This window comes from Cavia porcellus, unplaced genomic scaffold, assembly GCF_034190915.1.
Source record: "Cavia porcellus strain 051 isolate PalLab524CR breed Dunkin Hartley unplaced genomic scaffold, mCavPor4.1 scaffold_20, whole genome shotgun sequence".
Classification (NCBI taxonomy): domain Eukaryota; kingdom Metazoa; phylum Chordata; class Mammalia; order Rodentia; family Caviidae; genus Cavia; species Cavia porcellus.
The window spans coordinates 20,513,245-20,526,126 of record NW_026947503.1 but is presented as its reverse complement, the minus strand read 5'-3'; the positions used below and the strand labels follow the sequence as shown (position 1 = coordinate 20,526,126).

General features: G+C 35.6%; 1 protein-coding gene across 1 annotated transcript in view; it reads left to right on the top strand.

Moving 5' to 3' along the window:
* Phlpp1 (PH domain and leucine rich repeat protein phosphatase 1) overlaps positions 1 to 12,882 on the top strand; it is a 231,293-nt gene that overhangs the window by 112,949 nt on the left and 105,462 nt on the right. The window contains exons 2-3 of the mRNA XM_013157076.2: positions 3,942 to 4,138; positions 10,766 to 10,891. Coding sequence (XP_013012530.2) covers positions 3,942 to 4,138; positions 10,766 to 10,891 — 323 coding nt within the window. The remainder of the gene's footprint in view (positions 1 to 3,941; positions 4,139 to 10,765; positions 10,892 to 12,882) is intronic.

The following is a 12,882-nucleotide window of genomic DNA, read 5'->3' as shown; positions in this document are numbered from 1 at the left end:
AATGTTTTCCTATCTTTATCTGTAAAATTTTCTTAATGTACTTAACTCTAAACACCCATAAAAATTGTGAATTCATCTCTTTTTAAAATGTAAATTTTAAGGATGTAGACAAAATAAAATGTATTTTATTTTATAAAACATTTTGGGGGGAGGAGCGAAGATGGCAGATAGATAACAGCAGGCTACAGAGGCTCCTTGAGATAGTCAACTTAGAATTCAACATAATACAGTGTGGGGAGTCCTGAACAGAGGGAGATGAGTTCTTTCATCCCAAGAAGAAACTAAGATGAGAAGAACCAATCAAACACACAGTCCTGGTGCTACTATTGGAACAGCTAAAGGTTTAGTGCTCCCGCTGTAGTGCCTGAACCCGAGTGGCAGTGACTTACCAAGCCATCCAAAATCCCGCCGCTTTGACTCACTGGAAATGCAGTCACACTGAGGTCAGGGGTCAGTGAGCCAGAGACCTGAGCTAGCAAGAAACCTGCATCGATCTGTGGTGAGTGAGAGGAATAAAACCATTCCACAAAGAAGAGAGCTCCAACAGACAACATTCTGGGCCCGGGCAGGACTGGCGGGAACAAGGGGCAGCAGTGACTTCAATCAGTTGTTCCCTTCCCAAATGAGAATTGGGGAGTGAGCTTGGCTTGGGTCACGTGACCTGGCTGAGACCCAATAGGTTATCTGAAATCAATTCCCTACAGCGGTGGCGCATAACGCAGTGAAGGCCTCACAGGCTGACTAACCCAGAGGAGAGATGGCACATACTAATACAGTGCAGGCCTCAGCAGTTTGACTGACCCAGAGGGGAGGGGCCAGTATATGCTACCCCTGTTTGCAACTCACTAGCAGACTGCAGTTGGAAGGGTCACTTACCGAGCATGCTTCAGAAGAATTGTAACCAACAAAGAAGCTGGGGCCTTTTGAAAGAAACAAAAAAAATGGGAAGAGGAAGCAACAAGAAAAAGTCCCCAGGTCCCAACCCTGAGAACATTGACCCAGGACAGGTAAATACAAAGGAGAATGAGGACATGAAACATGCAATAGCAGACACGGCACCAGTGGACATAAAGAGATATCTTCAGGACCTCACAGAGAGTTCAAAAGGGAAATATTTAGCCAAGTAAACCAAGATATAAGAAGATTAATAAAAGAGATATTAAATACCCCTCAAGCAGACACAGAAGAAGGGAGGAACTCAAAGGAGAGAGAACCCATTTGATGAAGATTATAACAAAAATATAGAATATATGAAGAGATTACCAGGATATTAAAAACTCTGTGGAAAGATGGCAAAACTGTTTAAAAGAAACTAAGGATAGATTATCCAAACTAGAGGACAGGTTTGCAATGTGGGATTATGAAAGGAAAAACTTTTTAAAAAATAACCAGGAAATAAGCAGTAACGATACAAAGGCTAGAAGATGACAAGAGGTTCTATAACTTGAGAATAAAGAATGTGAATGAAGAAGCAGGGGTACAAAAAAGGAACTACAAAGGCTATTCACAGAAATAATTAAGGAAAACTTCCCAAACATAGGAAAAGCAAATGATATTCAGATGTATGAGGCATACAGAAATCCAGCCACCTACACTCTAAGCAGAGCCACACCTAGGCATATAATAATCAAGAAACCAGAAATTCAATATAAGAACAGAATATTACAAGCTGTTAGAGACAAGAAACAGATCACCTATAAAGGAAGGCCCATCAGAATATCAGCAGACTTCTTGACACAAACCAGTAAGTTAAGAAGAGTCTGGAGCAAAATATTCGAAGCCCTGAAAGAAAATAACTCCAGCCTAGATTGATACCCCGTGAAAATCTATCTCTAGAAATTAATGGAGAAACAAGATGTTTCCAAGACAAAGAAGAACTTGGGAAATTCGCAACCCCCAATCCAACTCTACAAAGAATACTGCAGGGCATTCTAGAGAGAGAGCAAAGTACTAGGATTCCAGGAGCAGTGGCAGAGAGGCCTCAATGAATGGAGCAGAAAACAGAATGAAAAAGACAAGCAGACAACTGATGGCAAAAAAAAAAAGAGCATAACAGAAATGAGGCAGAGAAGGTTGGTTATAATCTCTAATATAGATAGCCTTGATACACTACATTAAAAAAAAACCACACATGGAGTAGATCAGGAGGCAGGGTCCACTGAGATGCTATTTATAGGAAATATAATTAACATGAAAAAGAGTACATGGACTGAAAATCAAATATGAGAAAACAATGCTCTATGTGACAGAGAACCAGAGAGTAATAGGGGCAACCAGACCAGTATTTGTGGATAGGTTGGAAAGACAGGCTTTAATAGGTAAAGGAATACAATTAGAGATCAAGTCCAGGAGGGAGAAGATTTGGAACCACTTAGGTAAATAGCAGGTTGCCCCCCCGCCCCAATTTAAAACCAAGGGTCTTGGTCAGACCCAAATAGGCACAATGTACCCTGGGGAAGTGAAAGGGGAGTAAGAGTCTTAAAAAAGATGGCAGAAGATATTGTTAATAGTGTGTCAGCATTTAAAACCAACAGTACTCGCACCACTCTGCTTAGAGAGATTTTTTTTTTTGATAAATTTTATTCTGTCCCAGTTTATCTACTTGCATTAGATTTGAGGGCACAGACAGCTATCCCAAAAACATCAGGATATAGCACAGTAATCATCTTTAATTTCCTATTGCCTTAATCTGGAGCCCTGTGTGACTTACACTGTTTTATCATGACTGATCTTAGTTAAATCTGGTTTGTTTGATTGCTGTATGGTATCGACAGATTTTATTCAAAACTGATGTGATAGATAGTATCAAGTCTGAGAGTATAGGCAACTACACTGAGGATGACCAGACTCACTATGATACACATTCTGGTTTGATTACTGCCTGTTTTTGAAGTTTTTATACTATATACAAAGTTGTGTTTTTATTAATACTGTTATGTACTGATATATTTAATTATACTATGTCTGATGATATAGTCAATTCTATTGAAGATAACAAGACAACACAGGAACTATGGTAGAACTCCTTGTACAACTGTCTTATATGTCTTTCATTTCATGTGAATATGTTTTGTTTTGTCTTGCTTTGTTTTGTTTCTCCCTCTAATATAGAAAGGAGAGAAATACATGTTAAGACTCATGCATGTGTAGAACCTATAAACAGTTTATGAGAACTGACACATGACACATGATGAACAGATACTTTGAAGGAAAAGAAACACTAAAGTACCCAGTGCTGATCCTGGAGGGTCATAATGTAAAATCCTGCAATAGTAGTATTCTTTGTTAAGAGTGATATTAGCCTGCTTGGGTTTGTTCAATCTCAGCATAATTGAAGATACAACTAACTGCATGTATGTTTAAGTGTATAGGAATGATAACCATATTTCTAATTTTTGTTGGATAGTTGAACAGAACTGGTTGCAGTCTCACTGTTTGAATACCCACTTTATATGCTCCACTTTAGTATCCTGAATAACTATTTGTAAGAGGATAATCTGTAATCATCAACTAGTGATTTCTTACTGTTTATTTTTTCTTTGAAAGCATGTATTATTTCTACCCATTTTCTGTTTTGTTTAGTCTTTCTTTAAATAAAAATTTTAAAAAAGATTTTGATATACTGATAGAAAAAGCAAAAAAAACCTAAAACTGTTAATTTTATTTCCTAATATCTCCAGGTTAAAATAGAGGAGTTAAATGAATGGTCTTTTCCTTGGGTTTTGAGGAAAAGACTTTTTATCACCTAATATTAAGATATACATGTGAAGTAGGTACTGTAATTCTTAACCTAATTCCATTATTGCAGCTGTCATATTATCTCAATTATAAAGAAGATTATTTCCTGGTAATTATTCTCTTGTCCAATTATTTTTTCTAGGCTTTAGATGAGGAGGGAAAAATTGCTCATTTTAAAAGAATAACGTTTGCTTGTGTTTTAGGAAAACCTCACAGCTCTGGTAGCTCTGAGCGGATTCAGCTCTCAGGAATGTATAATGTTCGCAAAGGCAAAATGCAGTTGCCAGTGAACCGGTGGACCAGACGCCACGTTATTCTGTGCGGGACCTGCTTGATAGTATCATCTGTGAAGGACAGCTTGACTGGAAAGATGCATGTTTTGCCACTAATTGGTGGAAAAGTAAGTAAAGCATAAACTAAAGAAAAAAGGAGTAAAAGGTTTCCCAGCATCAGTAAGAACCTGTGTAACAAAAGGTTGATGTTTTTGCCTCATTTGAAGTCTTACTCTATAGAGATCCCTTTTTCTTCCTCATGGCAGACCAAAGAATCCCATGTAATTCCATGGAGAAGTTATTGGAATTATAATGAGTTAATTTCATATTAGGAAATAACAATACCATTTCCTCATGTGCGGCCCTGGTGATCTTAGCATCTTCAGCACATGCATTTTACCTACTGGAGTGAAAATGAATCAACCAGAATGTCACTACTGTATTTTAGAGTTGACTTTGCTATCTTAAGCATATTTTGAGTATACTGATTTCTAAGTATATGATCTTAGGAACATTCAAGCATGCCTACTGAGAGTTAAACTCTTTTAGTGCTAAAGTCTTAGAATGGACTTTCCCTTACTCTTTTTATCACTTGTAAAATAGAGCCATATTTCTTGGGAAAACATTAAGTACTTTTCTTTCTTTCCTTCCTTCATTCCTTTGTTTCTTCATTGTTCCTTTGTTCATACTGGGAATCAAACTCAGGACCTTGCACTTGCCAGGCAGACACTTGTGCTACTGAACTCAATCCCCAGCCCCTAAGTACTTTTCTATGTCAGATTTATTTATAACTCCTAGTGTTGGCAGTTGTAACATCACCAAAGGTATATATGTCAGTTTTAATCTTTTTAAAAGTGACAAATGTCTTGTCTGTGCCAGGGGATATGAGGAAAGTAAAATTGGATGAGAGTAGTAACAAATGGTTTTATTGCTAACCTGCTATCTAGCAAACCTAATTTTCATTCATACATTTAAACTAGTCTTTCCATGTGTGTAAGGAGAGTGTATCACTTGTTTTCCCCTCTACTGTTATATTTTCTAATCCTAAGAAAGCCAGTTCTTCTTTATTTCAAGCGTAGGCTTTGGCCAGATTGAAAGCTTTGTTTAGATTTCAGTCTTTCATTTTGAAACCATTGGTCCTTAAGTTTTGTCTGAGCACTGAAGAATTGGTGACTGAATTTACAAGATTTTGTCTTTTGGATGGAGTACTAAAAAATTAGTCATTATTACCATTGTGGGTCATTATTTTAAAGAGTATATTTAATGTTTGATGCTGTTATATCAGCAGCCTCTATTCTTTATAATGCTGGGTTTTGCATAGGCAAATATAACTATTAAATATGCTCAGGAGTCACTGTGCTTGCCTTTGAAGAGCTTACACTCAGCAGAAGGTGAAGAATGGAAACAATAGGAGAGAAGTACTATAGGAGATGAGTGGAAGAAAAGGTTGTATTTTGTGTGTGGAGGAGGATAGGGAGTTTTATAATGAAAGAGGTAACAATGATAGAACTTCAAGAGTGAAAAATCTTTTGACTATGAAGGTGATCATGAGAAATACTACTGTGCTCAGAGAGGCAGAGACAGGAAAGCACATGGAATGTTCAGATAAGGTCAGAACATACGGATATAATTAGCATTTCTATTCAGAGCTTGTCCTACTTCCCAAGCTTATTATTGGATGAACTTCTACCATTGAGTGAACTGAAAGTTAATAGCTTCTTCTGTTTACAAGTAAACCAGGCAAAACCTGTTTTGCCACCACGCCTTTAAAAATAATTGAGTACATTGAAAACCTGAGTCTTTAAGACCTTTGACTGAGTTAAGAAAAACCACTTTTTTTACAATCTGATCTTTCATTAATGATTGTCTGTTCCTTTTTTCTATTTTTTCCTGTTGTTAAAGGAAAAAGAATCAGCGGACAAGGATTTTAATGTCTGATTTACATAGAGAAGAGCAAGAAATAAGATGTGAGATAGATTGGTCTTGACCTGTCTATAAATGGTGTGCTGTCAAAATTAATACTTTACTAGAGCATGCTCATTAGTTTATATTTTCAAATAACAAATGCTTTTGTTGTTAAATATTTTCTCTTAAAATTTGATTGTTGAATAATATTTGTTTAATTAATAAGTAAAATTTTTATTCATTGTTATCTTAGATTTAATTTTTCCTTCAGAATTGGATAGATTTTTAGATAATGTATTGTGATGCTTTGATATATATTAAATTATGAAGCATAATAAACTGAATTACTGGTAATTACAACTCGAGGAATTATAATATAACAATACCATTAGTTCTTCTACTTATATTTGCCTTACATCAGTCCCATTAACTGCCCTAACCCTAAGATATGCTGTCCTAAATTGTGTCGTCATAACTTTATTCATTTTTTGAAACCAGTTTTATCATGTAGTTATATTTTGTTTTTAGAATGTATAAAAATGAATCGTATTGTGATTTGTGATGAGCTTGTTTTCACTCAGTACTGCATTTCATAAAATTTCATGTTATGTGGTTTTTATTTCTGTAATGAATGCTTTACTCAGTAGAGATTGCATACTTTGTAAAGGAATTTTCCTCTTGATGAACCTTTGGTTGCTTCCAGACTTTTGTTATAAAGAGCACTGTGGATATAATGTTACAGTGATATGTGTCCTAGTATGCAAGTACTATTTGGAGCAATTGTTTGGGCCAGGATTACTATGCCCAAAGGATGTTTGGTAATATGTAGGATTAAACAGTGAATGTATTAGGCTTAAGTTATGCCATGCTAACAAAGCCCCCAAATATTGGTGACTTAGATTATTTTCACTCATATTATATGTCCACTGTGAGTTGAAGTTGAGAGGTGGAGATTTCCTCTTTTCCACGTTCGTGCAGCGACTCAGCCTAAGAGAGGCTCTGTTCCTTTGTAACTTAATATTTGTGACATGTTGAGTCACAAATGGCAGGGAAAGAGGTAACTGCAATGTTTTCACTGTCTTTTGTGTATTTGGAGCCATGCCATTTCGCTCAACCCCTTATTAGCCAGAACTAATTACTTGACTACCTTCAACAATCCTAGGAAATGTAGAGAAGTGGGTAAACTGCTTGATGAGTACTAGTATTTTTGCTATAGGGGCACTCAACATTTGAAGGATAAGGACTTGGAGAATATCCTTGTGCAGAACTGAAGAGTTATTCAGTTCAAAATTTCTGTAATGACCCACTTGAGAAATACTGTTCTTGGGTACATACTTAAGAATGCAGTTACTTGGGTTTAGGGCATATGCATGTTTACTTTCACAAGAGGATAGCCAGGTATTTTTCAAGATTGTTGTACAATTTTACACTCACATTAGTATAAAAGTATTCTCTTTTTTGTCTTCATCATCACCTTATTGAAGTATTAATGAAAATAGGTTGTACATTTTGGTAAGTTTGTTAATTGTAAATTCTCACAAGCATATTTTAATTACTTTTAATACGTCCATTAAACCTTCACCACAAATAAAAGTGAACACATTCTTCATCCTCAGAAATTTCCTTGTGCTTCTTTGTATTCCTTTTCTCCCTCCCCTTCTTACTCTTCATTCTCAAGAAACCACTTATGTGAATTATGCCAGTGTAGATGAATTTAAATAGCATTAAAAGTTATTGCTTTTCCCCCCACCCCGGTCTTTTTAATAGAATATTGAATAGAAACAGTAGACACTTGTCTCGTTGATGATTTTAAGTGGTGTCTTGCCAGGTATAGTGGTCCACACCTGTAATCCCAGTAATTAGAAGGTTGAAGCAGGATCACGGTGAGTTGCAGGTCAGTCAGGGACATATTGTGAGTTCAAGGCCAACCTGCACCGTATTGAAAGACCCTGTCTCCAAAGGAAACAAAGAACATCAAAAAATAAAAACTGTGAAGAGTGATATCTCATCATTAATACTATTTGCCTGAGATGTTCGATAAATATTCTAGGTTAATTTAAGTGAGTTACTTGTATATTAGTTTGCTGAAAGTCTTTTAGCATCAATGATGAATAGATGGTGAATGTTGTCCACTGTTTTTTCCACAGTTGTGGGGATGATCATGTTTAATTTTTTAATTGGTCAATGTGACTACTGGTTAATAATATTAGTTCACCTTTCCTTATCTGAAGTGAAGTCAACTTGTTCTTCATGAATTTTTTGTTTTGCTGAGTTCTGATACACATTTTAGGCTAAGTCTTCATGACTGAGGTCACCAGTAATTTTATATTGTTACTATTCTGCTCTACTTTTGATTATATTGACCTCATAGACTGGGTTAATGTGTTTTTTTTATCTTTTGTTTGGTGAATTTCTGCACAAATTTGGGATGATCTGTTTTTTGAAACTTTGGTAAAACTCACCGTGGGCTGATTATTTTTTTTGTTTTAATCTTTTAGTTTCTTAAATGATATAGGATTGTTTAGCTCTCTAGAGATCTTTTGATTTACTATTGGTAAAATACATGTTTTCTAACTATTTGCTACAAAATTATCTATGATCTCTTCAATCTCTAGTGAATCTGGATTCCAGGCATCTCTGGGTTCCTGTGTCTAACTCAGTGCCTGGCATACATGTGAATCCATGTCTGTCATGTTCTTTCAAAACATCTTCTTCCAACAATAAATTGACAGTGAATATAATTAAATATAATTATAAAAGATAAAATTCTATACTTTAAGGACAAATAACCATGGACAATTTAATAGGCAAGGCACAAAATAGTGAAGGGACATTTTCATGACAGTTTACAATGCCAAGGATGAAGAGAAGACGCTAGAAAGGCTCTGAAAAAATGAAACAAAATTGTCATATATAAAGACTCATGAATCCAAATTATTTTTGATGTTTTTAGAGCAAAATGAGCAACAACATTATAAATAGAAATTGTTTGAATATATATTAGTCTAATTTACCAAATAAACACAATCAGGGGTGAAGGTAAACAAAGTTATTTTAAGTAACTGTGCTCCCTTTCTGTTATCTCCCCCCCTCAGTGATAGAATTGTTACCAAAAAATTGTCATTCTCCCCATGCCCAAGGAGAGATACTCCCCTTTCTATCTTAGCCAGATAGAAAACGAAAGTTGAATTTACTTACTCAGTGACCAAAGAATGGAGAAGTAGTATCTCACCTCATCCTTTTAATTCACCTACAGTTGACAGGTTGTAGATACAGATTAGCAGAAATGCAGGGAAAGGAGACTATTCTTGTCTTTTCTAAGAAAGGGTAGACAATTCTTGAAACTCAGGCACCCCCTTGTTTTCTTCCTTTTATGGCTTGATGCTTTTGGTCAGGGGGACTGGTGACTATGTCATTTAGCATGGAAATTAGAGCTGTAATGAAGTTAGAAGTAGCTATTTTAGATCCAACTGGCTTTGACTAACCTATGTGAAGAATTTTTGACCTTCAGACTTATTTATGTGTCCTAAAAGATAAGATTAGAGTGGGTAGAAACTCACTTAGACAGTACTGTGGGTAAGAGAATTCGACAGAGGATTTATCAACTTTATTAGTATTTCCAAAGAACCTGTGTTCTGTTAATATTCTCTGTTGTATGTTTGGTTTTTTTTTTTTTAATTTTTTAAATTTTTATTGGTACCACGGATCGAACTCATGACTGCCTGCTCGCAAAGCAGGCGCTTATGCCGCTGAGCTAAGTCCCCAGCCCCGTATGTTTGGTTTTTGTTTCAATGGTTTCTGGTTTTTATCGTTACCACCATTCTACTTTGAGTATATTCAGTTTTTAGCACTGATTCCCTCCTCACCAAGTTTCTTAGGATCTGTACTAAGCAAATTACTTTCCTGCTGTCTTTTCCAATATTAAGTATTTTACAGTATAAATTTGTCTCTATAGATCTAGTACTTTAATTTTATTCTACAAAAGTTTGATATGTAATATTTTGTAATTGTTCAGTTCTAAGAATTCTTAAGAGTATGAGTTCTTTTTAATCTGTGGGATGTTTAGAAATCCGCAGTTTAAAAGTGTGTCATTTAAAAGAATATTTATTTGCTAAACATGTATGGTTTTAAAACTTTTTATTATTCATTTCTAATTGAATTGCAGTTGGTCTGAGAGCAAAAAGGTCTCATAGACCCTTTTGAAATTTGTGTGTGTGTGTGTGTGTGTGTGTGTGTGTGTGTGTGTGTGTGTGTGTTCTACACAACTTATGGGTCATTTTTGTAAAGGAAACATGGAAGACTGTCATGCGACTTTATCATTTGGCTTTTTCCACCAGGTAAAGGATTTACTGGGAGCAAAAATTTCATTACTTTGACTCTATTATTGCAGTAGTAGGACTTGAAAATTCTCATGTAGGATTCTGTATTGTTACTCTCAATTCCATATTAAATTTTTAAAAATTTAACATAACCTCTTAAAATATAGCTTTAGTTCAGAGTAATGAAAATGTCTCTTAAGGAAAATTCCTCTTTAGAGGGAAATAAGAAACCAAGTGTCTTATTGGGAAGTATAGAAAAAAAAAGGGGGGGGGAGAGAATGGAGTGTGTGCTGCTTTTAGACAGAAAAGGAGAATTTTTCTCTGGTGGGGAAATCTAATGAAGGTAAAACTTTGTTTCCTTTGTAACTAATTGGTGGGTCAGATGCAGGAACCTAGTTGTTTTAAATAAAAGGAACATACATAAGGAAAGCGGCAAACCAGTGTGGGCTCACCGATGCCAGGTATCGTCAGTGAAACGCGTCAGTGGTTCTGCTGTCTGACTGATTTTGCCTCCCTTTGCTGTTTTAATAGGTAGAAGAAGTGAAAAAGCACCAGCACTGTTTAGCCTTCAGTTCCTCGGGACCCCAAAGCCAGACTTACTACATTTGCTTTGATACTTTCACAGAGTATTTAAGGTGGCTGCGGCAAGTTTCCAAGGTAAGCACTTAGTAATCTGTTTGGTTTCTAGCTGGCTGCAAAGTTGCTTTTTACTTTACCAGTTTCAGAATACTTCAGTCATGTACACGTTGCTTTTTCTACATGGTACCATTTAGTATATGTGCTGCTGAAATGGTTAGCAGTTTTTAAGATGATTCTCACTGGAAAATAGCCTTTTAAATATGGTTTTATATTTTCTGTTTTTTGTTTGCACTTCAAATTCAGACGGGCATCACTGTTTTAGTGTTTCAGAGTTAAAAATTGAGACTGGAAATGTTTAAGGGACTAAGTCAGAGCAGGACAATTACAAAAACAAGAATACCCAGAGAGTTGTTACAGATTTGGATCTGGCAATTGAGCTCAGTGGCATAAGTGCCTACCTGGCAAGTGTGAGGCTGTGAATTTGATTCCTTTAAAAAAAATAAAGAATTGTTACAGGTTTTACTCCTCTGCTGATATATTTTCTGATAGTCTAATCCTGTGCCATCTTTCACCTTTGTTCTGATTTTTAAATGGTTTATTTTTCATCTTATTTTGAACTTTTTATAGTTCCTTGATTACATCAGATCTTAATGTCCCATGAAATAATATATCTTTGGATGTGTGTAGTAGAAACCAGAATAACATTATAAGTAAGATGAATAAATGCTGGTTTTTCAGGTACTATGTGTGAAGATGTTTTTACATCTCACTTGTTATGAAGTGATAGGATGGATTCCAGTATTTAGTGCTTTGGTTTTGGGCGTATTTTGAAATGGTGAGATCTTTCTAGGGTGCAGGAACAGAACAATAGAATTCACTTTTGTATTTTTGAATTTACAATTAACCAATTGGTTATCCAAGTTCAGTATGACTCATAGGGCTTGTGATGTAATTGTCAAGTAATTGAGTAAAAGAATGACTTCATGAAACAGTTTACAGAAAACTAGAGAATAATGGCTAGAAAATCTTTTTACAGTACTGGCTACATCTGAATTATTATGTTATAACCTGTTCTCTGATGATGTGATGTTATTTAGGAACATGAGTTTCTCCTTCTAGAGAAGAGGCAGTAGACGGGTTGTAGATGATAGCCTTTTGATTCTTTTAACCTAATAGGCAAATGAATGTTCTGGTGTGGTGATGGCTGAGCTTTTAGAAACCAGATCCCCAAATGGCAACCCCAAACCCACTTTTTATCTCAAAGTGACAGCACTGCAGTTAAACCCAAATTCTTAGCTGCTGTGGTGACTTGGGCTGTGTGCCTACTGCGGTGTGTATGTGTTACGGGTTTGCTGCCATCGCTCTAAAGTTAAAGCACAGCACTCTACAGGAGAGAAAGGGACGACTGTACCTTTTTTTTTCAGTTTTGCATGTGGAATTAATATGATCATCACTTATTGATCAGTCTTTTAAAATATCTACTTTTATGGTTATTTTCAGTAGATAAGAGAACATATATGTTTAGTTTATGTGCTGTTCTTAACAACCAAGCACAATCTTCTGGGTAAGGTAATAGTTTTTTTGTTGAAAAGACAGGGATGATGACCAGAAGACAAAACATTTTAGTAAATCCAGATTTTAAATATGCCTTCAATCTTAAAAACCAGGGTATCTATTTCAGAAAGTTTTAGAAGGGGTAGAAGTATAGCTTAGTGTTATAGCGCTTGCCTAACATATGAGATCCTGGTTGCTATCCCCAGCACTGCAAAATAAAGTAAAAGTTATTATAATTTATGATTAAAGAGCAAATGACCTATACAGGGTTAACCAAAGATAACCAGATGTTATAGAAGAAACGAGTGAAAGAATTTCCCATTTGGGTAGGAATTCTGCATAAATATATGGACATTAAATTTAGTATGTTGAGAATGAGCTTATGAAAATGTTTTCATTTAACCTAGCATCCAGAGACAGTCAGTTGAGGCTGTTGAACACGGGGAGAAAATCTTGATCTGCTGGAGGCTATAAGCGTAGAGGAAATATGAAGTAGATACAGCTGATTGTTTGAT